This window comes from Colius striatus, chromosome 17 (assembly GCF_028858725.1).
Source record: "Colius striatus isolate bColStr4 chromosome 17, bColStr4.1.hap1, whole genome shotgun sequence".
Lineage (NCBI taxonomy): Eukaryota > Metazoa > Chordata > Aves > Coliiformes > Coliidae > Colius > Colius striatus.
The window spans coordinates 6,524,351-6,552,325 of NC_084775.1; the positions used below are offsets into that span (position 1 = coordinate 6,524,351).

At 37.1% G+C, this 27,975-nt stretch overlaps 2 protein-coding genes across 3 annotated transcripts in view; one reads left to right on the forward strand and one right to left on the reverse strand.

Annotated features, from left to right (window-relative positions):
* RSPH14 (radial spoke head 14 homolog) overlaps positions 1-8,185 on the reverse strand; it is a 64,362-nt gene extending 56,177 nt beyond the window's left edge. Inside the window, exons 1-3 of the mRNA XM_062010334.1 lie at positions 7,987-8,185; positions 7,072-7,174; positions 6,581-6,699 (exon numbers count right to left, since the gene is read on the reverse strand). Of these exons, the coding sequence (XP_061866318.1) occupies positions 6,581-6,699; positions 7,072-7,174; positions 7,987-8,185 (421 nt within the window). The remainder of the gene's footprint in view (positions 1-6,580; positions 6,700-7,071; positions 7,175-7,986) is intronic.
* Positions 8,186-9,097: 912 nt separating this feature from the next.
* RAB36 (RAB36, member RAS oncogene family) lies at positions 9,098-26,741 on the forward strand. 2 transcript variants are annotated; one of them, XM_062009965.1, is made up of 11 exons: positions 9,098-9,237; positions 12,540-12,627; positions 13,768-13,856; positions 16,761-16,826; positions 17,631-17,732; positions 19,328-19,392; positions 20,016-20,067; positions 21,452-21,533; positions 22,854-22,944; positions 23,507-23,626; positions 23,857-26,741. In XM_062009965.1, exons 2-11 carry the CDS (start codon positions 12,559-12,561, stop codon positions 23,919-23,921), a joined length of 801 nt encoding a protein of 266 aa, XP_061865949.1. In that variant the 5' UTR covers positions 9,098-9,237; positions 12,540-12,558; the 3' UTR covers positions 23,922-26,741. The 2 variants fall into 2 exon arrangements, with proteins under 2 accessions (XP_061865949.1, XP_061865950.1); XM_062009966.1 differs by lacking the exon at positions 9,098-9,237 and adding an exon at positions 11,800-11,841.
* Positions 26,742-27,975: the final 1,234 nt, after the last annotated feature.

Below are 27,975 nucleotides of genomic sequence, written 5' to 3' on the forward strand. Positions count from 1 at the left end.
TTAACCTGCTACATCATTTTTCACAAATACATGTTCTGGAGAGTGAAAGCCTCCTCCCCTCCAAAAATATACAAATGTCTCCCTGCCCTCCACCTCCATCCCAGTGAAAAAAGAAACCCAACAATTCAAAAACTCCAAACAAAAATAAAGAGAGAGATTGAGGCCTAGCTCTGTGGAGATGTTTTCACCACAGTCACTGCACTTTTATTCCATTTCCTTCATTCCATCTCCTACAGTGGGAGTGTTATCATATTCTGTGTAAGAAGCAATTCTTCATCCAGTTGTCCTAAAATATTACTGATATGAAGCTAAAAAGCTGGTGAGTGATGGATGAACTCATTTGGAGGGCGTGGAGCAGAATTGTTGTGTTGGGGAGAAAAGCTAGTTCAAACTAGAATCTGCAGAACAGGAGAGTTCAAGCAAATCACTACTTAAATTTGTAGACAATGGGCATGTACCCACAATATTGGTACACACAGCCAAACAGTGTATACACATGTATCATGTATGCACATGACTCACAGTATGTACACACTTCTGCTTTACTTTACTGTCTATCATGGACATCTTGCCTGTTAAAGGGATTGTTGGTGCGCAACTGTTCTGTGATTTCCAAACTGACTAGCAGCTCTTTCTGCTCTTTTAAGGCTTCAAATATGCAGCAAAACTACACGAAATGAATCTATGAATAGGCCAAATTAAGGTCAGTGTTTCTTCTACTGGTAAGGAGTTTTATACATCAAAACAGTCTTCTTTTACATATTTTTTTGCCAAATCTTGTGGTGTTTCACAAAAAACAAACTATATTTAAGAAGTAGGTTAGTGTTCCTTTTTTAATACAGATTTAAAAAAATAAATCACAAGGCAATTTTAAAAATTATTGATGTAGTGTCTGGATTGCTGAATGTGAAAGTTGCCAACAGAGAATTCTGTTCCACTGCTCCACATACATTCTGGGAATTGTAATATTGTAACAGATTTCCCAAGATGCAGGAGTCATGGAGCTTGTGTAGTATATAGCCTCCAAAGTCTTTTTTTTTTGTTGTTTTTTAAATTATTTTTAAAATGTGATGTACTATTAGAAGGTTAAAGATGAGCGATATGAACAATATCTAAATGTCTTTATTTTTCAATTTAATAATTTAAATTATTTAAGGTTAGTGAAGTTAAGGAAACTCAAGAGATGCATTCCTCAGTTCCAGGTTTCATCTCATAAAGAAACACTATTGGATGGAGTAACATTCTGGCAAAAGTTTAAATGTCTGAGAAGCTCTGTGGGACTATAGTGGAAAATCTCAAATGGATCGTATATACCTAAGTCTTTGGTCAGTTGATTATTTCCCCTGCTATAGAAAAGACTTCTTAAAGACTTCAGTGTAAAGTTGGTGTGTAAATATATGTTTGATAATTGTAAAGCACATACATACACAGAGACACAGACACACATGCACACTGGAAAATAACCCACTTTTGTTCCCCTTACGTACTATGATTAGTGCAAGAAGTCTCAGCCAAGGGCTCTAAGAAATTTAAAATGAAATGGTTAATAACATCAACATTTAAATTGTCCACTTAAAATAAATAATTCAAATGATACTGAATGTGTCTACAGTGTGTTCATTAGTTAGTGTTATGCCAGTTACTTGATAATGTTTATAAAGTTTTCTTTCCTTTATGACAGACTGCTGAGTTTTGTTTATTTGCTCCAGATCTTTTTCCTCAGTTTATTCATCAACATTCAGCAATGTCAGTCTTAAGCAATTCCATTTGGGTGACTCAATAAGATTCTGAATTCAAGTTATTTTTAGATTTTGGTGGGAAGTGTGGTTAGTAGCAACTTTAGGAAAGAAGTTACAGATCAATATCTATAGGAAATGTCAGGAAAGAAACTTTCACGGTATCTGCAAGATACACAAGAAGCCTACCTTTATGTTGTCATACACAAACAAGTACTTTGCCCTGATGTGTGTGCTTAGAAATACATGTCTGGGTATAAGCACATACATAAATGTTTGAAGTGTGCCTGAAGCTGGTCCCCTAAACCTATATTTAAAAATGGAAAAAGCCTTGAAAAATATGTTAACATTTTTAAGTCTCTGAAATCAACACAAAGTTCTGTCTGGCTCATGGTTGTGAAAAAATAGGCTTGAAGAAAAGCTTTTTTTTGTTTGTTTCAACTGAGTGTATAAGGTGATCTATAAACATCAATCTTAGTCATGTTTTTTTTCATTTAACTTTTCTTGAAAATTGAATCCATTCAGACTATAACTAGTTTAAACACAATTTGACTTGGAACCCTTCACCCCGTTAATCATTCCTGAGACCAGCTGAAAATACTTGATGGTGCTTGGATAATTTCCTTCCTTTATTTTCTTCTCAGCAATTCTACAAAATGCATCAAAAAGTCCTAATCTTTCTTACCTTATGCTTAAGAATCCTTTCTTCTTGTCATGTTTGAGGATATCTAAATTTAAGTTAGCATTTTTCTAAGTAAGTGACCTGGAGACTCAAGATAATGATAAGCTGTGACTGCCAAGAGAACTACAATGTCCTTGAAGGTAATAGTTTGAGGAAAAATCATTTTCAACCTTGTTAGAAAATGCAAACATAACCAAAAATATTCTCTGAGGCTCAAGTCATGAGTTAAAACTTTCAAAACTGTTCAATCCAGATTAAATCAATAATGGAAAAAATCTGAAGAATGTATTTTATCCCTATACTGAAAATACAGAGCCCCTTTAAGCATTCCCTATGAACTGTCACACCTGGAGAATAGAGGCAAAAGAGCCAATGAGGCTGTGCTTTGAAGGTATAAGTAAGTGGCTTGTCGTGCCACATGGTGTATTTAGGTCTTGCCTGTAATGAGAAGATACTATTGCCTGGTTATGATATTTGTAGTGACGCTTCTTGGTGAGTTTACTAAAAGCTATGGTAATTGCTAGTACAGGATCCTCTAAACTTGTTTACCATTAAAGTGCTGTCATTTACTTGAGAAATTGCACAATACTTCTAGATTAAGATACTTTCTACAGCGTGATATCCTCTTACTAGCTAGTTGACTGTGAAAAAGGTATAATAAGTCAGGGTTTCCTTTTCCAGTGAATGAACTATTAGAACTTATACCTCTCACCTTTAGCCTTCATGGTACTCTGGCCATTTCAGACTAATGAAAGAAGTGAGTAGGAAACATTGGCATTCATTATAGCTTCAAGGTGGATAGGAAAACTAAACCAAAAAGTGTAGTGAATTATGAGAAAGGTAAGAGATATTTTATATTAAAAAAGCAAGTCTTTATTTAACTAAGAAGATTCTTGTAACTTAAGTATTACAGACAACCTACAAGAGAACTGGAGGACCTAGGATATTTTAATAAAGGCCTAAGGATACTTCAAAAGAAAAGGAGTCTGTTACATTTCTCATTGAATTAAGGCTATCTTGGGAAAGAGAAAAGAAATTGAAGCACTAACGAGTGTTCCTACTTGGCTTAACAAAGGCGTAGGCATGGGGAAGAATAAAGTGGTAAATAATTAAGTTCAAATAATCAGTTCACATAATCATGTTATCTGGATAGCAATTCCTGGCTATTAACTCTAATAATTTAATTCCTTGGATGGTTTTGATCTTAGTATTTTAAGTAACTCATGGTTACTCTGTTTTCCATCTGAAGAATTCAAGATGTTAAATTGTGCTTTACATAGAAGTAGTTCTATTTTCTGATATTATAAGAAATCTCAGGGCACAGGGAAGTTAAAACTAAAAAGTTTGTCAAAGACGTGCTGAAATGAAATCCCCTGACTCCTTGTTCTCCACTTGGATAAATCATGCAATTAAATTTGTATTTATTTTCTTAGTTCTCAGGTTTATCAGTGATGCAGTGCACTGCCACCTGAAAGAACTGCATTAATACAGCTGGGATTTCACTTCATCTGGGCAACAATGACATTCACAGGAGAGATGTTCCATCTGCTGCAATAAGAATGCCATCTGTCTGTTTATCATTTGCACCCCATTCTGCAAAGCAAGTTTCAGAGGGAAAATTATTGTTAAACATTCCTTATCCACAGATCTGATTGGTTATGATTTTCCAAGAGTGGAATAGTGCAGACCTTGAGGGTCAGTAAATATTATCTCTTGAACTTTTCCCAAACAGAAGTTCTGGCAAGCATAAAAATCCATTGCCCATCCAATCCACCTCAATCTGTCTAAAAGCATTAAGTACCCATAAAAGACAGAACAGATAATGGGTAAGAGTTATTAAACTTTTACAGCATTAACTTTTACAGCATTATCCTAGAACTATTTTTGCAGTTGTTATTGCCCAGGTCATTTTTCATTGCATGACACTCACTAATATTGTTAAGTGTCATGTGTCAACTAATCATTCTCACAAAGAGTGAAAGTTTTGCTATTAAGTTTTCTAATGTTCTTAAATTTGTCCTATTGATGGTTCTCCTTCCTCTTCTATCTCCATCTATTCAAAAGGAAATTGTAATGAAGGCATTGATACACAGAATTTACCAAATAACTAATTTTACATTTGTTTCAATGCCCTCTTTGCACACTTTTATTTACCCTTCCCTGCTTTTTGAAGACAAAAGTCCAGAACCCATTCCTAAAACAAGTTTTGATGTTAATCTAATTTGGAGAACCTGGTTCTTATCTGCCACCAGTATCTGAAGTGGGAAAGGTAAAATGAAGAACCTGCTATTAGCCTTAGTTCAAGTGAAGCCTCACTGAAAATGAATTACCACTCAGGGAATTGTAGCCTTGTTTGGAAATACAGGCAACTTGTACAATATAGCTCTGTAATGTAATTTGGAAACTGATCTTTGTCTGACAGAGGTTCCTGCTCACTTCAGAGCTGATATGAATCCTTTGCTTTCAAAGGCAAGGTTTGGAGGAGAGACTGCTGTAGGTGGCTCTCAAGTTTTGCTGAGTTGGGGTCAGCAGGGGTTAGATAATTCTTCCACTCCAGGAGGCAATTTGATTTCTCCTTATATAGTATAATCACACATTTACTGATTATCACCAAACTGGTTTTACAGTTGTGACAGTTCCCATCAATGGCTCCTGACTTAAGGTGATATGTTCAGGTCCCTGCAAGGACAAAGATGGAACAATGGGAGTAGACCTGGGTAGCAGTATGGTGTATCTACATGGGCAATGCATTGTGATCCATGTGGAATTCTTAACAAGCAATGTTTATGATTCTATGGTTCTATGTTTTGGCATCACCAAGAGCTAGTGTTGCTTACTGCTACAGTAATTCTCTAAATAGAAACGGTGTTTCTAATAAAGTGCTCTCTATATAACCCTTGGGTTTATTCCCTGCTATTTAGAAATGGTCTTACTACAAACACTGAAAAACAGAAAGCCCTCACCTGCTCTCAGGGCCACACAGATAGCCTTTTTAAAAAAAAAAAAGATGGAAAGGTTTGAGTTTGAAAGGTTTCTGACTGGAAAGGTTTCAGTTTGAAGTTGCACATCACACACACATACGAAAACTCCATGAGCAAAAGGAGACACATGCTAAGTTCCTGCATTAGCTTACTAGAGATGCAGCCACATCTGAAGGTTACATTTAATAACAAAGTTCAGTACAGCAGAGACTGAACAGCAAGGCTAATTAGTGAACATTGTGGTTTCAAAAGGGCTAAGAAGGAGGCCTTAGCCAGAATGGACGAATGGTTAATGATTAATAGTGATCTGCAAAACTCTCTCTTCTGTTAAGTTTTCTGCTTTCATAAGTTTTTTTGCTTCCATAAGTTTTCATTATGATCTAGATATTCACAGGATGGTATCAGTCTACACATGTAAGGGACAGAATTCTTTAAAGGCAGTCAAACAGGTCAAAATTTACTTAAGACCAGTCTCTATCTCATTTGATTTGAAAATCTGTAAAATGGCTATTGAAATGAAATTAACAGAAAAATCTGCTTTTCTATCATGTTCACAAAGTTGTTTAGCCCACTATGTTAATATCCTTCATATGGATTCAGTTATTTAGGACTTTAAAAAGGGTTGCATGTGTGTAGAGATATGCCTTTACATTTTTAGAATGCATGTGCACTCGTTCAGCAAGGCTTTAAGCATTCATTTAATTCTTATTTTAAGCAATCAGTAAGGTAAGTGAATTCCTTCAGACAAGATACTTTCCAATGAATTTAACTAGTGTGGCATTTTAATTGATAACTTTATCTACTGACATTTTAATTTTAAACTACAAACATTTTTCTTCCAGTTGATGAAAATTAAGACTAATGTTCAGATTAGAAAAGTACTGAAATGATAATAATATAATCTGGAAATAAAGGTAACCAATCGGCACAAATTCCCTTAGTATATGTAAAATATGTAGAAAACTGTAACTACACATAATACATATAAAGAAAGCATGTAGAAGGTATAATAACCTATTATTCTGGCAAGTCAAAGACAAATTGTCATATTGGATTCCTCTATTTAGACTGAAACATGGAAAACCTAGATGTCTGTCTCTGAAGATATTACATAAGGAATCAGGTAAATTCACCTATCTGCTTTGCCTATTTGAATACTTAACTACTGAAAGAATCCCTACCTTTAGGTAATTTTGCCATCATTTCAAAAATCTGATGTGTGTTCTTCCGACAGATATTTACTGGATCATCCAAGAGCTCAGTGAGGGCAGGAATCACTCCATTTTCTATCAACCCTTGCCTACAAACAACATTGGACAACAGATTTAACTAAGCATATTGAAACTCATATATATTTGCATGCTGCTTAACTAAATAGAGGGTGACAAAGCACTGGAACAGGCTGCTCAGGAAGGTTGTGGAATCTCCTTCCTTGGAGGTCTTCAAGACCTGCCTGGATGTGTTCCTATGCGACCTGATCTAGGTTGACCTGCTTCTGCAGGGGGGTTGGACTAGATGATCTCTGAAGATCCCTTCCAACCCCTACCATTCTGTGATTCTATGATTTACGTTGCATATATCTTGCCAAAATTTAGAAATTCTCTTCTTATTTCTCACTGAAACATCTTTATAATTTCCCACATCATTCGGTAAGCTCTGGAATCACACTTACCTGCCAATGCTATGCATTGCCATTATATAGAGGATCTCTGTTGTTTTTTGTCGGACAGTACTGTCATTATGTAGCAGCAAAGTCTTCAGGCTAGCCAATAATCCTACAAGACACAATAGTTCATTTAAACATTTCTTATCTTTAGCATTAATTTGAAATAGCAACACTCATTTTTATCTCACAATTTTAAGTGCAAACAATCAGAATTTACATCTTATCCTGACAGTGAAACTCTCATTGTCACATCTTAAATAGGGAAGAAACTCTGAAGTTTCAAGCCCCACTTCCAAAAATTACGTGCTACAAACAAGCTGCTCACTTTTGTATCAAGTTAAATCCTAATCTTGCAAATATCCATTAAGTGATATAACTAAGGATAACTCAAGTCACTGGAGCTCTTGGTGTTTTTATAAAAGCATGTGTTTGCTGGATTGATGCCTAAATTTTTTAAAAAATTCTTCAGGTGTAGCATGGGCTATGTAAAACCCCAGAGCAGTGCTTTTCACATGTAAAAATACATTTGAAATTAAATACATGTATACATAGCACTGACCAAAATAGCCCCAAACAAGTGCCTCACATTGCTTCAGCCGTTACTGTTAATCACAAAATAACTTAGTAAGTTTTAAACATGATTATGTATACATTTTATGAGGGAAAAAATATGAATGGAGGTAGAAACAGTTGGAAACCAGTGAACTTCTTCAGCATTAGCAAACGTGCCATGTAGACTGCTAAAAATTGCAAGCTCGTGTGTTTTTATTTTTGTTTCCAAAATCCAAACTTGGGATTCTTTCATGTGCTAAGATAAAAACCTTTGAAGATAGTCATGGCCAGCTAGAATCCTGATGTACATGAAAGTGATTGTGTGTCCCTTGATCCCTGTGGCAAAATTCATGACAACAGACCACTTACCTATTTTTATTGCCTGGTTAACATTATGTGGGTCATGAACCAGATCACAGAGCGCCATCAATGCCCGCTGCTGAGTCAGCAGTTCAGGAGAGTGTAGGTCCTCATTCAATTTAGGGAGGGCCCTCTTTCCAAATGCAATAGGAGCTTTCGTGGGATCTATATCAGGAGGGAGGTTGGCTGAGATACGAGCATGTGCCATCTCAAATTTTCCCTGAGAAGGATTCTCTTCTCAGTCAACTACTGACTTTAAACAGTGTTCTGTGTCCCAGAAGAGATATGTTAGCACACATTCACTCTTGGGAAGCTATGAAAGAGGCTGGAATGGTCCATAGTCATCAGCATTAATGTTTGTTCATCAGATGAATTGTCTTATCTGGTGTAATTCTGTAAAAACAAAAAGAGAGAGGATGCATGGTGAGGGAGGGAATGTTTTTCAAAGGGTTAAAGTGAAGTAGTCCCGTGTCCCAAACTAGAGATGGGGATCAAATTAATATTAAAGCAAAAGCAAACAAAACGCCATTTTTTTCCAAAAAGTGTCCTTTAAAACGAGTCTAGTTTAAACCTGCCCTCAGAATTCGTTAACGTTTGAAAGAACCGGTGATGGCTGACCTCCCCCTTCCCTCAGGAAGGAAAACAGCTCAGCTGACAGCAGCACAAGGCCTCCAACACTGAAAACCGCTCAACAGCAATAAAACCAAAAACAGCTGCAAAGTTTAAACAACTGCTAAACAATCGCACCTCTCTCTTCAAGATAAAAGAAATCGAATAAATAATGGCAGGCGCCGCGTCCCACCAGCACCTCGTCGCCTGAGTCCGTCCCTTGCTCCCGCTGAGGGCTACGCCGGCGCCTCCCGCGCGCGCGTGCTCCAGCTGCCACAGCAACCAGCGTACGCTGCGTACGCCCCGCTCCGTGAATAAAACCTACGCAGCCGAGCAGACGGGGTCTGGCCCTGCGCCGATAGCGTAAATACCGCGTTTGACGGTGGCTGCTGTGAGAGAATAGCGTCAATGGCGTAGTTGGCGAATAGCGGCAGGGCTGAGGCGCGGCCCCTCAGGGCGGGAACGTGTGAGGGGACGGGCGAAGCGCCGCCATTGGGGTTGTAGAGTGGATGTTGTTTTCCCTCGCTTCTCTGATGAAGCATGGAGCGACTCCTCTCAGCCCCTGTTCTTTAAGTAATTTCAGTTGAACAAAATTGAAAAAAATTCGGGCTGGACAAAATGTTGGTCGAGTTAATGTCAACAGTGTAACAGGTGAGTGCCGTGAGGTACTAGGGTTGATGGGAGTTAAGCAGCTCTGGATGGTTACCTCTCCTAGTCTTCTAATAGCATATCACCACAAAAAAAGCTGAAATGTGTAGCAGGGCTTCCATTATTGTGGTACAGTTTCACATAACTCTATTTGAGACGTGGCCATCTTTTTTAGTATCCTGAAAGGTATAGTTTTGTTTGGAGGATGATACACAGGGAGAATGTATCTGCAATGTCGTGAGCACAACTTAAGGGTGCTCTGGATTGTCAGATGTGATCTGGCATTAGGAAAATCCAATTCCAGACAGCTTGTGCTATAAAAATGTTAGTTCTCGGTGTAAATAGACACATTGTTGAGATGGTTTTGATTATGTTTGAGTAACAATCATAATAATCGAAGTTCTTAAACTGGATTTTGCAAAGCCAAAGTAATTCAGATCAGCTGGATTAAAGTACAACACATGAATAGACTGTGATTTGTTGATCTTCAAAATCCATTAAAGAAAAAATACTACTTTAAAAAGTTTTCCTGGGAGGATTCATTTTTCTGCAATGTTTTAGAGCAGATTATTTACAGTAAACATTATTTTCCTGAATTATATTAGACTTCCACTAACTATGTATTTGTAAAGTTTCACCCTTTCTATAAGAAGAATGTGAACTGTTCCCAAAGATCAGAGACTTCTCTTGTTTTCCATTGTCAATTCTTCTCACCTCTTTTTGGTGTGAGTTGTTCTGTCATGACCTCCACCATAATTTATAAGACTGATTATTGGTTAGTAGTCACGACATTAACTTATTTTATATACAGCTTCTGAGTTTGACTCTTTCCTTGAACCCTTTGTCTAAGCACGAAATCTACTGGTGCTGCTGTTCTGCAGTGTTGATCTAAGGCGGGTTGTGATGCCTTGGAGACATTATATACTCAATCCTCCCTGGTGATTGAATCCCCTTTAGTTGTGTAAGAGAAGAAAAATCGTTATATCAGTATGAATCATTATCAGTTTTTTTAGAAGCTTTGTATTTATTAAATCATCGATTGGTTGCCTCTAATACTGTCCCTAATTTGTTGATTTGGTCAATTGGAGTATGTGTATATGTATGTGAGATTTAGATTAAGTACAGTAAATGTAAGGGAAGATGGCCTCTCAGTTTCCAAATGTTTCTGTTTGGTTGCCTTGGTCTCTCCTTTGGATTCACTGACACCCTTGAATTGATTTTTTTTGTTCTGTAGCTTAGTTTGTGCTCTAGGAGACAGGCAGTGAGTCAGCCTGTGTACACATGACAGATTTTTATGTGCTCAGGATGTATTGAACTAGAACTAGGAGAACGTAGACAAGGCAAGTTAGTGCTTGAAACTTACTGGCTGGCTGTTTTTGTTTCCAGAGAGATGACATTAACACTGCCATAAGATTATTCAAATTTGACAAAAAGGCAGGAGCTAACTACAAAAAAGGTCTATATCTCTCTAGTTTATAAAGTCACAAGTAGCCTGATAAGTAGAGCTATGCACAGGGTAATAAATAAATGTAGCAATACCTTCTTTGGTGAATAACTTGTCAACTGCAGATCTGAATTCTTTGGGGAAAAGTGGGTGTTTCAATATGGTTGAGATCACATGAGTGCCTGAAGTAAATGCAATTCCTCATAAAAAAGAAAAAAACCCCATTAATTCTGAGTAATGGACTAGAAAATTTGTTCAGCATTGTTCTTAGTGAGGGTTTGTAAAACACAACTGTATTTTTTTTTGTTGTTGTAAACTCACTTGTCGTTTAAAATTACTTGTCTACATTGATTTGCCCTTTAACATTTTGAGTCTGCTACTGGAATAGGAGACACATGTTAAGAGGATGTTAAGAGGTCTAAGCCTGTACCAGAATTATCAAAATATGACTTTAGGAATGTAAGACATTTCTTTTGTCCTGAAATTTGGAAATTTAAATTCTATAATGAAATAAACAGCAAAATGTTTTAGCATCCTAGGCTCTAGTCTAGCATACTAAATGCTGTCTAAACTAAGGAGTTGTTAACAGTACTTAAATAATATGACAGAGCTGTGTGGTTTTGGTGTTTAATTCCTTTTCTAACACACTGAATGCTAAAGACAGCAAGACTACTAATAACTAGAAAGACATTTCTACAACTTAAAATGTTTTATTAGTGGCATCCTGACTCTCAAGCTGAGATGAAATAAAGCTGGAATTCTGAAAAAAATCCCTCAGGAGTTTCTTTATAATTGCTAGTATGCCTAATGTTACCTTGTGACAGTTCCCTGCTGGATTAGTTCCTTGTCTGCTGTGTTATATCTTGCTTTGTATCCACATATGCAACTATCTTTGAAGAAAGTGGAACTATTTCTACAGGATTAGTTGACCATCGGTTTATTAAGGAGCAGTTTCTAATCAAAGGAATATATATGGCCACTAAAACCACCTTATCCTTTTAAAAGTAGGGCTCCATGTGTACTTAAATTACTCCAACTCCGCCTTCCCAATCTGTAAGGGAAGGGGAGGAAGGGAACTGTTGCAAGCCTGTTGCTATGGCCACACAGCAGCAGGCTGAGCTGTTTGTGTGTGGCTGGGATCCTGCTGCATCAGCTGCTGCACGGTGAGTCCTTCCTTACACTTTGCTACATGATGAATGTTCTTATTAGAAACATTCTTTCGAAATTGGTACACTATTAAGGGTCCCCTCCTCCAACAACCCACGAGGTTTCATTGCATAACCAAATTGATATGTCTCAAGTGGGATAGCTAAATGCATTTGTGATTTTCATGACAATGCTATTCATTTCCAAGTCAGACTCCTGATTTCATTTTTTTTCTGAGCTGATCTTGGCTGAAGACTTCATGTTGTGACAAGAAATGTGGCAGCTTCATCTTTCATCCTTTCTTTTTCTGACCAATTGAAAGCTGATATCCCTTAACATTTATCAATATGCTTAGTGCAGAGACATTTCAAACCAAGATGAGCAAGATTTTAAAATGAAATGGTGTGAATGCTTTGAGGGCTACCTGCAAGAGCTTATGCTGAATTCTCTGCCCTCCCACAGAATTAGAGTTGATGCCTTGTAGTTTTAGAAAGCCCCTGTTTGTTACTACAGCTCTGTGCACTGAGGTAGTCTGTTCTACCTAAGAAACTGGTTTTCTTTAACACAAATGAAGTCAAAGAACTGCCACTTGTATCAAAAGGAACAATAATAATAAAAAGATGAGTCTGTAAGAACTGCTTGGGGTTTTTGTCAGGTTTTCCCAGTATTGAGACAATTCCTGAATCCTGCGTTTCTCTTATTTCCTGTCTGGTAGAATTTGATTGATTTGGAGGATGAAGTCCAACCTAATGCATTTAGTTCCCCCAGTGAGTAGAGACAGGATAATATCCCAATTTCCCAAGGTAAGCACTTATCCCTCTGGTCACAATATGTAGTGCCTGCAACAATAAGCTCTCTTTTCCTTCTGCTAATAGTGGTTTTGTTTAAGGTACAGTTGTCTTTGCTAAAATGACAAATTCTTTAAGAATTTCTCTCAAAGATGAATGTGACCTCATGTTCCCATTCAATGCTCATGTCTGCAATAATAATTCTCGTTTCTTCTTTTAACCTTTACAGAAAGTGACTCTTGCCACAAAAGTGCAATCTTATAATATCTCTCTTGTTATTTCAAACAGCCGTTAAGAATTACATGCTTACAGAGCTCCTACAGCGAGGGGAAAATAAAGAACCATGGATGATGCTAAATATGCAAAAAGTCTAATTAGATCTATATGGAGGTTTTAGTTGAAGAATTTGAGGCAATTTTAATTTGCTGTTTGTATGAGATAGGAACCTTAGGCAGAAGATCAAATGTAATAGGCACTGTAGAAGCATAGACAGGAAAGATTGTTGATGTCCCTGAAGAATTTTGTATTTGAAGTATAATAGGAGAGTTAAAGACAGGGAAGGACAAGGAATTGCCACTCTGGTTTTTTTTCAGTTGTTCAAAAGGTCCTTTTAAGGGAGTTAGTGGGGTTTTGTATGCTTGATCTCATCCACATATTTTGCTTTCAATTTTATAAAACCTCTCACAGTTATTTTGAGCAAATATAAGGTAAAATAGATTTTCATCATTTTTAACTAATGCCTAATTAAAAACTAGTAATAAAAACAGTGCTTCACACAAATCTGAAAGATTTCATAGTAGTAGTGACTTGCTGGTGGTATGCTCTGTTTTGTATGTGTCTCATGTCTTGGATTACTGGGATAGTTTAAGGTGCTTTCTATTGTACAGAACGATGAGCAAATGTATTTAACTCTGAAAGTTCAGCTAGAGCTCAAATGCTGACACTTAAAAAGGTGGTCAAATAATGTTCCTGGCCAAAGGAGTTTTTAGGAACATGATTGTGAGATGGCTTTACTACCTTCTAACTCAAGCTATCCCAATTCTTATGCCAGAGTATCCGTGTGCTTCATAAATTCTTTGAATTAATAATCTATTTTTTTTCCTTGCTGATTTGTCTTCTTGCAAAGCAGCCATAACACAGTTTATCCCATTTCAGTGGTACACACCTGAGGCCTGTCTGCAGTTCAAAGAGCACTTCCATGCAGAGGTCAGGGCTGCTTGTCAGCAGCGCACTGGCACAGTTGGGTAAGTTTGTAATAAACCAAGTACACAATGAAGAAAGTTTAAGCTCTTTATAGTCCACTTCCTTCATAGGCTTTTCTTCCCTCATTCTTCATCTTCCTCAGTCCAGTGTGTTTCAAGGTAACTAAACCTGTGCATGTGTGTCATGGTTTAACTCCAGCTGGGACCTAAACACCACTCAGCTGCTCACTCACTCACCACAGTGGGATGGAGGAGAGAATCAGAAGGAGAAAAGTGAGAAAATTCTTGAATTAATGACAGTTTAGCAGGTAAAGCAAAAGCTTTGTGCACAAGCGAAGCAAAACAAGGAACTAATTTACCACTTTCCATTGGCAGGGAAACAGGGCTCCATCATGTGTAATAGTTACTTGGGTAGACAAACACCATCACTCTGAATGTCCCCTGCTTTCCTCCTTCCCCCACCTTTATATGCTGACCATGATGTCACATGGTTTGGGGTATCCCCTGGGTCAGTTGGGGTCAACTGTCCTATCTGTATCCCCTCACATCTTGTGTATCCCTAGCCTCCTTGCTTGTGGTGCAGAGTGAAGAGCAGAAAAGGCCTTGACTCTTTGTAAGCACTGTTCAGCAAGAACAAAAACATCTCTGCGTTATCAGTGGTGGTGTTGTGTTATCAGCCTTGGCCCAGGCTGCCCAGAGGGGTTGTGGAGTCTTCTTCCTTGGAGGTCTTCAAGACCTACCTGGACATGTTCCTATGTGACCCGATCTAGGTGAACCTGCTTCTGCAGGGAGGTTGGACTAGATGATCTCTAAAGGTCCCTTCCAACCCTACTATTCTATGATTTAAACTGTTTTATGCCCAGTGATAATACTTAAGGTGTTTTTTTCCCCATCATTTCTCTCCTAGAACTGTTACTAGTACTGATTTAATTCCTGAAGCAAGGCAAGAAAGCTAAATTGTGTTAGAAATTATCACTATTCAGTTACAATGAATATCTGTATGTTTTATTGATAAATGCTGCTGTGCTCCAGCATGAAAGATCTTTCATAAACTGGAGCTTCTACAATACTGACAATTCACTCACAGCTCTTTCAAATCTAGAGTTAGAGTTGTTGATTACTGTGAGACTTGTCATGATATCCATCTTTAAATGCAAATTTCTATTCATTTTGCTAGAGAATCTTGCTAAAAAAAAAAGAAGTAAAAATATGTGTTCCTGAGAGACATTAGAGAGTTTATTGCTTTTTAGAAGCACAGTTGCTATCCTAGTTCCACATAAATTTGTTACAAATATCTGGACAGTTTTGCTAGCAAGACAAGCCTTAGTGAATTGAGGCTTTTTGTCCCTCCATAACCAAGGTCTATTTGTTTTTTTTTATTTCCAGAGTGAATCAGGTCTCTGATTTAACATTTATTGTGGTAGTGGAGCATAGGTAAAAAAGCTTTACATTTTGCCTTTGTGAAAAAAAATGAAACCATTTTCCTGTCACTGCTCTCTAGAGATGATATTTTTTTCTTTGGTGGGATGGAGTAGGAGAAACAAACAACTGACTGTTTTGTACAATAGTTGTAAAGCTTGACAGGAATAACCATTATCTTCTTTTTCCATTTTCCTAAATTAATGGAAAACTTCTTTGTTATTTGGAAAGGTATTCTGAGAAATTCAGTAGCTAATGATTGTGTTTAAAACTGTCTTGGTATTTCATCGGTGTGTTACATTGTCTAATCATAGGATCATAGAATGGTAGGGGTTGGAAGGGACCTTTAGAGATCATCTAGTCCAACCCCCCTGCAGAAGAAGGTTCACCTAGATCAGGTTGCATAGGAACATGTCCAGGCGCGTCTTGAAGACCTCCAAGGAAGGAGGCTCCACAACTCCTCTGGGCAGCAGGGTTTTTTCCTCCCAGTGTGAATTAAGGGAACACACACCTCTAAGCCATCCCTTACTTTCTTGCTTCCCTTAAGGTTGTTTATTTCAGTCAGTATTTTATCAGTGATAAGTAGTCAGGCAGAGACATTTCAGCAGCTTAAGGGCTTGTGGCCACCTGGTTCGAGTTGATTGGCACACAAAATGCTTAATTTTTTCGGAAATATTAGTCATGCAGCTTAACAGTGAAGATTTGGACTATTTAGAATAGATAACTTGGAATCAGCATCACACAGAAGCCTGATATAACCAGAAGTAGTATTCAATAGGAGATTAATTCCTTTGTTTAAAAAGCCATTGCTTGATACAAAAGAACGTTAAACCTCTAAAGCCAGTTTTGTAGCATGTGCACAAGTGATGTCAATCCAAGTTTAGGTCAACAAATACACTTACATTCACTTATCCACCTGTATCTCCTGAAAGGTATGCTACATTTCAATTTTAAGAATGCAGACTGAGTCACCTAAAGCCCATCTGTTGTATTCTGTGGGAAGGCCCAGAGCAAAGAGGATTATTTGCATGAAGCCAGCTTCAGATTAATATTATTCCAGATAGTCAGAAAATGTATTGGCTCTAACTATGGGGATTTTTTTCCAGAAACAAATTTTGCAGTGTGTTATTTTGTTATCTTCTGCAATTAGGACTTGATTTGTAATATTAAACTCAATAAGAAACTTGTGATTAATTTTAATGAAACTTAATGTGGTCTTAAATGCAAACTGCCAAATGTATATGCTTGTAGTAAAAGGGATGTTAGAATAGAATTTATGTCCTACTGGATTATATTTAAGAAAAAAAATGAGTAAGACAGGGACTACTGCAACTCCACAGGAGTTTAGGCTTTTTGGTGACTTTCTTACCATTTAAGACTCTGATCCTGCAGCATAGTGACATTTAGGTAAACTGGAATTACATTTGCTCATCACTTGCAATTTAAGGATCTAATTCAGAATTTTTAGAGATAAAACATTGAAATTACTACATAAAAACATGTAATGTTTTCAAATATTTGTAACAGGTTGAAAATATCCAAAGTGGTTGTGCTAGGAGACCTGTATGTTGGCAAAACCAGCCTTATCAACAGGTATGGTGTATCTGAGCAGATGGTTTGATTCTGCCATTTCTCAAATAAATGCAATGTTTCCATTCTTGTCCATTTAGGGTGAGGTACTTCATGATTCTGTTTGGAACCATGGTTTTGTTTTAAAATAAAAAACAAAGCAATGTCTCCAGTATGAGACAGAGTTGATATACCAACATAGGAAGTCACACTATGGTGATTTGATCAGTATATGTTATATTCTGAACTATTTTTATCCAGTCAAATATGACACAGTATTTCCTTAAGAAATCCATTCTACAGGATACACAATCAAAGGACAGATAAAATCCAGAATGGCTAAAAGAATAGTTATTGGATGCTTTACTGGGTGTTAAAACCAGGTCTTACACTTTTTGCATCTAAGTTCAGTGAACAAATCACTGTATTCCTGTCTATGCTTGTATTTGATTATTATTATTTCTTCCATGTTCTTAAATAGGTATGGTAAGTTTTTGATCCCATCAGTTAATGATTTGGATCATTATTTATGACCCAAAATGTATTCTCTTGTAACTAGAACTGTAAGATACTGCATCTTTCTTGGCAGTCCAAAGATATTTTATTGTGTTGCTAGTCTCATCCTGACAGTTTGCCAGAAGTGTGTGCTTTCTAGTTTGCTATCCAGTATATCCATTTTTAAAATTAGTTTCTTGGTGTTTTTATATATACTTCTGCAATATGTAGCTATTCCACAGTTAGTTAATTATTTTCTTCATAATTCAGCCTAGATCTTCTAACTTTGGCAGTTATTTGCAGCTGGCTGTCACTAGTATGTTTTTTCCTCAGATTTTGTAAGGATAACTTTGATCGAGACTACAAGGCAACCATTGGAGTGGATTTTGAAATTGAACGTTTTGAAATAATTGGAATACCATATAATCTCCAGATGTAAGTTGAAACAGAATGGTTAAGCATTGCATGGAGTACAATCTCAGCAGAGCTTGAATTGCTACAGGCTCTAATGGAATAAAGATTTTAAAATATAAAAAAATTGCACAAAGAATACTGTGATCTAAAAACAGATTCTGTACCTGGACTTGCAGTTTTAGTAAAAATTTTACTCTCTTGGATTTTCATATCAAAAAATGTTATAAGCTTATCAATGATAATTCATCTTGGAACTCAGTGGGATTTTACCTTTTTTCCTCATGTTGCTTTTAAAAGTGTAATTCTGTCATTTCTATTTAGTAGACACAATAAACACTGACCTTGGCTTTACTGAGAGTTTTATTCCTGCAGCTATTGAAATTAATGGTAAGGTGTCCAGTAATTTTTAGCATCCTTTAATTAGGGACTAACTGAATTTCCCCAAATCAGAAAGACTGGATCGTTTTTATTAGAAGGAAACACTAAAATCTTTGATTTTCAGCTTCGTCAAACTACTGGGAATCCTGGCCTTCCCTTACCTGTTTTGATTCTGTTGAAAGATGTCCTTTGGTATTTCCAGTGGTTAGCAATATTGTTCTAGGGTATTACTGAGTCATCTACACTGGACTCTGACCTATAGTAGAAATAAGATGTTCTGCATGAAATATTTTAGTGTATGAATCTTACAAGTCTTTTCACTTAGGAACATAAAATGTCTGAGATATCATTGATGTAAATAGATGGGTAGTGTGATTTACTGAAAATTAATTAGAAGCCCATTTCCCACTGATTTCAGTGCCATTGTGTTTTTAAAATCCTAGCAGGCAGGAACTTTTTGGAACTTGAGTCCCTCTAATAATCTAGACTGATGCATTTTGCCAACTGAAGCAATGGGCTACTGTATGTCGGGTTGCATTACTCTGAGAATCTTCAGTGGCTGCGTAGAATATTCTGTATGATAAGCACTAGTGCCCCCTCTTGCTAAGAGATTTCCATACAAGATAAACTTGCAAGTGTCTGTAACTGGCAGTACTAGGCTACCTCTGTAGTGATGGCAGTAGTTGAGAGCTCTGCTTATTTTCATTTATAAGCAGCACTTTCTTGATTTTTCTTTTGCTGCCATTAGTGCCTACTGCACTTGAGCTGTAGGTCTCTAAATTTGTAGTATATGAACACATATAATATCTAGTAGTTGCAAGATTCTAATAAGGGCTGATATATGATTTGGGTAGTATTAGCATAGAAAATTTTTGAAATTAGATGTCCCTAGAAACACATGCAAATTGTACGGGTGAACAAAAAACGTTTTAAGGAAAGGGCATTACCATACAGAACATAAATGTTTCATTAGGTCTCCAAAAGGACCAGTATTTAAAAACTAGCAAACACAACCACAATGAACAAAAAACCCCAACAGAGTTCAAATGTTTTCATTAAATAATAGAGCTTTACTGTATTTCTCTCAGTAGTTAATGAATAACATGTTCCAGGTGGTAACACTTCACTGGTATCACATTTTTCTCCAACTGTACCAGTCTGCTCCTTCATTAGCATGTTTACTCAGGTTACACTGGGTTTCATTAACTTGAAATTTATTTTTTTCCCCCATTGCACAGATGGGACACAGCAGGTCAGGAAAAGTTCAAGTGCATTGCATCTGCTTACTACCGAGGAGCAGAGGGTGAGAACAATATTAATTTGATCCTGCCTGTGACAGGAGTTTGTACTTTATATGGAAACATATATGCATATGTGCTCTTTGTGAAGGTACCTGTAGACACAGTGTGGTGGAATGGATTGCCTGTTATTGGAGAGAAAAAGGGATTAAATAGCTCAAATTCATATGTTGTCACACCTGCAAGGTCTGAATGTTCTGATGATGCAGTGAGCAAAATTGACACTTGTGTCTATGGGGAAAAGAATTTGAGTTTGGGTAAAATTACTGCTGAAGTCACAAGTGGATGCTCCTGGCATTTTCTTTGGTAAGAGATGAATTCTTCAGGAATTAAAGTGATCCCTAAATAAAAGAAGTAATAGCACTATAGAGTGCTGACTACAAGTAAAGACTAAGGTTGAAGACTGCAGGTTATAGACTAAGACTGCAAACTACAGGTTGAAGACTTGAGTCCTGCTGGCTGCTAGAGAAGGAAGAGGAATAAACAAATGGATAGTCTTCCATCTCCTTTGTGTTAAATCTGCTCTGGCACTTTAAACATTTTTTCTATTTAACAAGATGAGTTGGAGAGACTTCTGATGCACTTTCTAACTGAATTACTTTTGTTCTGTTCTTGTCTTTTATTGCAGTTATAATAACAGTGTTTGATCTGGCTGATATCCAGACTTTGGATCACACCAAGTAAGTTTCTGTATTTTTACTTAGCCTTTAAAGTTTTTAGAGCAGGTTTAATTGACTTGTGTAGCCTGTAGTTGTTAAGAACTTACTGGATAATGAGTATATTTTCTTTGAACTGAAAAATTAAGAGTAACAGTCACTTGTTTGGGTTATATAGGATGGGATTTTTCTGAAGAAAATGCAGAGCATGAATTTTAACTACTTACCTTTGACTTCCTTTATTGTCATGGAGAGAAAAAGGCACTTCAGTAAGAGCTTGATCCTTCCAAAACTGGACATGCAGAAACAGATGAAGTGCACCCCTAAAGCATCCTTTTTTTTCTTGTGTTTGCATTGTAACAGGCTGGCAACTGATGTAAGTGGTGAAATTGATGAGATGCATCTCATGCATAACGTCTTGAGCCTCTCATTTTCTAGGTGTACTGCTGGCCTGAAATGATTTCCTTTCTCTATCTTCTGTAGGGATTCTTTTGGGAGATAGGCTGTCAGAAAGAGGAGATAACATTAGAAATTCAAAGTATATGTAGATATAGCTAATCTTACTTGTTCAGATACTTGTAATGGCTTGGTTACAACAGCATGCTAATTATTATGAGTGAACTTGTTCTGCTTTTAGTGCAGGCTGCAAAAACCTACATGAATCTATGATCCACACTGTCACCAGCTCAGAGCTTATACATTTCTAACGTACTGTTGTGACTGTAATGCAGGTACATGTTTCTTCACAACCTGTACTCTCTAGTATTTGAATGTGTTTTAGACTTATTTCCTTAGACTATTGCCATGGTACTTAGCTCATTTACATAGGACTTTGTAAAATAATATATATATTAGTGTCGCTGCTTGGCTGAAAATAATTGAAGCCTATGAACCTGATTTCCCACACACGCACACATTCCTTTCCCTCCTTGACTTGTGTTGAATGACTCAAGAGGAACTTGATTGCCAGAGGAACAAAAATATAAAAGCTTCTGAGACAATCTTCCAGCCTTCCTAGGGAGCTGTTTTATAATTCTGAATAGATTATTTCACTCTTCTTTATTCCTACTTGTATCTGATCTGCTTTCATATCTTTTCCTCTGCTTCTTGTTTTCTTATTCGTGATCTTGATTAAAACTTTCCCCCTCCCTTACACTGATAAATACCCTCTCTGGGTGCCAAAATCATTGCTGAATTTGCACTCTACAGTGGGCACGATGGAAGTTTTCATTAGTGGAAGGCATGCATTCAAAGGAGTTGGAATACCTCCTGGTCTCCTCCTGTTCAGAAAAAAGGCTTTTGATACATTCACAAAAGTTCGTTTTCTTATAACCCCTATTATCTGTCAGTTTCTCCTGTATTACTCAGTCTCTCTGACTGTTTCTCTCCTTTCTCTTTTGTATTTCAGACAGTGGCTAGAAGATGCATTGAGGGAAAATGAGCCAGATTCCAGCTTCATCTTTCTAGTTGGAACAAAAAAAGATTTAGTCGTAAGTAAACTGAATGCAGATAAGGAAATCAGATTTTCACTAGTTCCTCAAGTGACTTTTTGCACACTGTTCTTGAGATAAAGACATTGAGGGAAAAACCTAAAGAGAAAGTAATTCACAGTTAAATAAATAGCACACTTGGAATCAATTTAAGATGCTTTCTGAAAAAAAGTGGGTAGTTAAATGACATTTCCCTATGTCCCATCCTTGTTTGCATGTGCTTGAAAAACATCATGCACTTCAAAAAGCAGAGTAAAATTGTGTGTGGAAAAGAACAGTGTATCTAGTGATCTTGAAGGTTTTGTTGGGATTTTTGGGGACAGCATATTGATTATTCAGGGACAGAGAAGAATTCTTACTTAATTGAATGTGATATAATTTGCAGAACAGGATATCATACATTTACCCTACAGTATTCTGAGTCTTGTCTTTCTCTAGCTATCAATACTTAATTCTTAAGAATTCAAAATAAGCTTCCTACCTCTGCTGCTTGGTTGGTTTTACGGGTTTTGTAAATTTCCCACACTCTCTCAGCTGCCACAGTATCACTTACATGGTTTGTTTCTTACCCTTCACTGAAAATAAGTTCTAGAAAATTGTGTGTCTGACTTTTTTTTCTGGTGCTTTGCGTTGCTTATTCTGTTTTTTTCTGAGTTGCAGTAAAAGCTAAATGTGCTAGTCCTCTGAGGATGCAGATCTGAAGTCTTGTCTAAGCTAGAATTACTTGCTGTAGGTTAGTTTCTATTTTTAGAATGATAGCACTTTCAACTGAAAAGGAAACAGAACAAAGCAAGGGATTATGAGTTCTAAGTATTACTTCAGTATTAAGTCATTATCTTCCCAATGGAATTCACTCTTCTCATTGCAATGTCACATGATCCTTTCTAGATTTTTTTTAATATTCTTCCCAATTGTGCAGAGACATGAAAAGCAAATAGGAACATACTGATATGATTTACTACAGAGAACAAATGAGAGGGGAAGAAGATAAAAAATGAAGTACAAGAGAAGAAAATCCATGGAAGGGGCAAGAAATGTCAGTTCTAAGAGGAGATTAAAAAGAGTAAAAAAAACCCCAACTATGTGCTGTTACAACATAGTGAAAATAGATGGAGTAGAAAAAAGTATCTGAGATGAGTCTTCTATTTTAAAGCAGTACTAAGTACTTAAATGCTCTTGAGTCATGTCTGATGGCACAAATTCTTAGGGAAGGCCAGAAAGCTGAAAACTGGAAGCATCACTGTATAGGCACTAGCAATACCTCTGTTATTACTAGCCCATGCCCACTTATGTTAAAGTTATTCCATGTCATTTACTCAGTCAGATGCTGTGTGTGAAAGGACAGAGGTAGATGCCATCCGCATTGCCAATGAGATGCGGGCAGAATACTGGTCAGTTTCAGCCAAAACAGGTAAGGTGCTGCAAAGAATCTGAAAACAGCATAGCCACAAAGGCTTATGTTAAGGTGGGAAGAAGCTGAAGTTCCTTTTCCTCCCATTCCCATGCAGATTTTTGTTGTTGTTCTTGCATTTTGTTGATACTGGAATCTTTGGGTTTATTAATGGTTGGTTTTATTTGAGTATTTGTGTGTGTGCTTGCACTGTCATGTTTACAGAAATGAGTACTTGAGCTGCTGTGCAATATCTAAACATGTTTAATTCATAAGTAGTTACATAATACACATTGTGCACTGCTACTCAGCATTAGCAATGAGAAAAGATTATACCACAAACTCAATTCTCTCTGTTGATGACTTAAAATAAGATTCAGTACAGGATACAGTATTCCAGAGTAAGAAAATGAGAATTCTCTCTACAGTGATCAGAAAAGAGGACAGATTGTTGGATAGGCCTACTCTGTCCCAGTATTGAGCAGTGTGCTTGTTATGTTTGATATTCACAGATATGCTTGTTATGTTTGATTGTGTGTGACATGCAGTTGTAAAACCACATAATTTCTGTCCTGTATCCTAGGGGAAAATGTCAAAGAATTCTTTTCCCGAGTTGCTTCTGTGGCCTTCGAACAGTCCATGATAAAGGAGATGGAGAAAACTGCTCACTGCATGGCCCAAATTGGGGCAGGAAACTTCATCAGTATGTTAAGTTTTGCTTTTTGTATTTTCCTCTAGAATCTGAAGGATTAGAGAGGTTTTTCAAGCATTAAAGCCTGTTTCAAGCAACTGCAAGTATATTATTGTAAGCATCTACCTGAGTTCTAGCATGTAGGAGTGACTGGAGTGGCATTCAGCTTTTGTTACCCTTAATATTGGATGGTATGATTTCTTGTGAATTGATTTTATAACTTTTTTTTTCCCCCCCTACAGAATTGGAAAAAAACATTATGGAAATCCCAGAAGGCAACACTCAAGTCAGCCTGAGTTGCTGCTAACTGTCAACTGTTACTGGCAAGTGCCATGCTTCTCTGTAGTCCATCATAATGTACCTGCAACAATTAATGCTCTCAAACCAAAATAGAAAGTTTTACTGTTGGAAATGAGGAATGAAAAACTTATCCAACCTCTTAGAAAGAGTCCCATTGCTGCTGCAGGCTTATTTGTGCAGGATGATATAATTGTTACATAAACCTTTCTCTGTGTAGTGGAAACATACTTGTCTTAATGCAAGAAGACATTGTCAGTGCTGTGTGCTCACCTGTCTGCCAGAAACACTTGTAGTCAAAAGTTGTATAATTTTAGTGTGTTGTTCTTTGATAATTTTCTAAAAGTCTTGGTGAAGTTGTTTGTGTTCCCATGTGAGCAGAAAACAAATGGCAGTTCAGAATAAAGGGTGCTATCCATATGTTTTTGCCTTTTAAGATTATAGGATAAAATAATTCTGACTTGCTTTTGTATATTCTAAATATTTTTACTGTTCCAAAATAAATATTTTTAAATAACAGGTATGGAAGTACACAAATGCAGACTGCATAATTCCCACCTGTAGTCTCTCCATCCAGGAAAAATCTGTATTATTTTTAATTTTCCTCTTGATAGTATATTTAAATCCAAGCCTAAAAGAAGTCCAGGTAGGAACTTGTTGTTTTGTCCCAGTTGTCTAATAATTTGTAAAGGCTCTAAGAATGTTATTCTTTTACACTTTCTTGAATAAGCAGGAATGGTTACATAGGTGCATGGCATACAACAGATGAAATCTAATCTTTCTGTCTTCCAAAGAGGATGCAGAATCATTCTCTGGATTGATCTTAATGAATATTGTCTACACTGCAGTTCTGCTTTATTGCTTAGAGTAATGACTTTTTCATTTTATTCTGAGGGTTTTTTTGATTGTAGTAATGTGACATGATTGTGGAACCTTGTGCAGTCTGTCATGAACATGCTCATTCCTGTCTGTGGTAGGAACTGTGAGCTGGTAAGGTTGGATTCAATACTGCTACTGAACTCTTAGTCACTATCTGCTTTTACTAGAGAAGATGATTTGATCATTAAATGCCAGAAGCAATGTTGTCCACTGTTTAATAAAAGCAGTAATGGTAGAGAAATAATTTTGCCATTTTGTAAAGTGCTGTTTTGCAAAGGTATGGGGTTTACAGGAATGGGAAAAGGTGGAATTCTCCAAAGTAAACACATACTTGTTAAATATTAAAGTACTTGCCATATGAAGATGGTACTACTGAGCACAGGTTCTACTGTAAGCTCTCTGGACGTGTTGATGTGCTGGCTGGATCAACCAACCATTGCCCCAGTTTTGCCTTTCAAATACCCTTTGACATAATCTGTGCAATTTGTTCTTCAGAAATTGCAATAATTGTTTGATTGAGAGATATTAACTCTGGATACCACTGAATTTCATCAAAGTAAAGCAGCTTTACAATGTTTTTCTGCTCTTTGGGCAGCAATAACTGATGGCAAAAGATACTCCTATTTTAAAAGTCATTCCAGCTGGCAAATGACATGGGCAGAAATTGCTGTAACAAATATTTGGTCAGTATTTGTGAAACTCTATTAGAATGGTTGATTATGATCATTTGGCTTGTATTTTTGCAGTTTAAAAGAAGTGAATGGGAAATACACTTATTTCATTTCCCTTTAATTTTTCCAGTATCTTATTGAACAGTGTTTGGAAAACAAATTATACCAGGACCTTTCAGCTCTGAGCTGCTGAGAAAATAGAGCAGTCGTTAATAGATATATTCATTAAACTGCAAATACTCTGGATTCTCTGCTATTATATTCCCCTTAAATAAATGGGTAAGAAATAGAAAAAAAATGGAGAAAAGATGACTTAAACCTTCTTTGTATTACTTTTATTTTCTTATGATGTAAGTTAGAGCAGCTTCATCGAACAGAGATCTAGGAAATCTATGCTTTTATTTTTTAATCAGTCTTCACTTTGGCAATTGTGCCAATTCTGTTGGCAAAAACAGAAATGTAGCATTTGGTGGAGAAAACGCTTATGTGTGGGGATGTAAGGAGTTAGTTATCCAAATCTGCAATATTTTGACCTTATTATATTCTGCTTATTTGTTCATTTCCCAAGTATGTTTCACAAGGATGACGAATATCCACTCCTGTTGCACCGTGTGCTGCATTGAGTGGGCTGTATAGCCATGGTCCTTGTGTTTACTGAGCTTGAATGAGAGTGGAAAAGATGGTTGACTCTACTGCAGCAAATCATATTATCTAGACTAGGTTCCAGTTTTCAGTGCAGATATATTAGTGTTTACAGCTGCAAAATGACTCTAACAAATTTAAGAAAAGGTCAGGATTCCAGTTCCTCATGACTCATTCCCCACTCCCCCATCTCCTAAGTTTTTCTTTCATTGCTGAGCTCAATTATTGTACAAAATAAGAGATGTAATCTCTTCAGCAATGCAATCACATTGCTTGGAAAAACAGCTGGGATGGTTTTTCTAGTGTACAGTGCTTGATATAATTACTGGTTTGTATCTTCTGGAGCTTCAAAATCTTTGTGTACAAATGCAATACTCTGTCAGTCATAGACTATTGCTGGACAGTGACGGATTGACTCACTCTGATGGATGCTTTGAGACTGAGGTTTTTTGGATGGTGTGAGTTTTTGGGGGTTTTTTGGCAGGTTTTTTTTTTGTTTAGTTGGTTGGTTTGAGGGGATAGTTTTTTAGCCCACTGAGACTTCCTCTGCAAAGAACTCAGTATTAATAATTAACTATCTAATGTGACTTCTAGATCATGTTGTAAATGATGAATTTCTTAGGGAAGCATGAAGAAAACAGACTTTGCTGGAGGAATAAATGGAAATTTGCAACTTCTTAAATGTTTCTGTCTGATCTATATTTTATCTATGCATGTGGATCTATTCTATCAGCAACCTAATTGACTTTGAAGAAGCCTTAATAATGTGGAAAACAGTGTTTGAACAACTGTATTAACTCTAAACACAGGCAGGCTAAACCACAGTTTTTATACTAGTTGAAGTCCTCGCAGCAGTCATGGCTACAGTTGCAGGGCCATCTTGCTTGTGGGATATGTGGCTGAGAAGTTGAAGGAGCAAAATTTGGAGGCAGTCTGAAGCAAAGTTCACAACCAATTGTAATAATCAATTTCCCAAAAGAAGTAATGTTAAGCTGTTTCTTATCTTAATAAGCAGAAGCTAATGTGTCAGTGAGTTCCTGTTTAAATAAGTATGCATGTCAGTTTGAGCAAAACAATGAGTAATGGATCAAAAGCCATTTAAGGAACAGTCACCTGATAGGCAGAGTTAAAATCTTATTATAAATACGTCATTTTTACTGATGTTTCTGCCTTTTGCCAATGGCATCCCGGGATGCATCAAGAAGAGTGTGGCCAGCAGGTCAAGGGAGGTTCTTCTCCCCCTCTGCTCTGCCCTGGTGAGGCCTCATCTGGAGTATTGTGTCCAGTTCTGGGCTCCTCAGCTCAAGAGGGACAGAGAACTTCTGGAGAGAGGCCAGTCCAGGGCCGTCAAGATGATCAGGGGACTGGAACATCTTTCATGTGAGGAAAGGCTGCGGGAACTGGGGCTGTTTAGTCTGGAGAAGAGGAGATTGAGGGGAGATCTTATTAACATTTATAAATATCTAAAGGGTGGATGTCAGGAGGTTGGGGCATCCCTTTTTTCTATAGTAGCTAGCAACAGGACAAGGGGTGATGGGATGAAGCTGGAACACAAAGAGTTCCACTTAAATATAAGAAAAAACTATTTCACTGTTGAGGTGAGGGAGCCCTGGCACAGGCTGCCCAGAGGGGTTGTGGAGTTTCCTTCCTTTGGAGGTCTTCAAGACCTGCCTGGACATGTTCCTATGTGACCTGATCTAGGATTGACCTGCTTCTGCAGAGGGGTTGGACTAGATGATCTCTAAAGGTCTCTTCCAACCCCCACCATTCTATGATTTAGGATATTATTATTTGTATTCTTATTAGTCATGTGATTCAAATCTTTCTAAATCATGTTGATTCCCAGCTCAGGTTCATCTTGTGGTATGACTG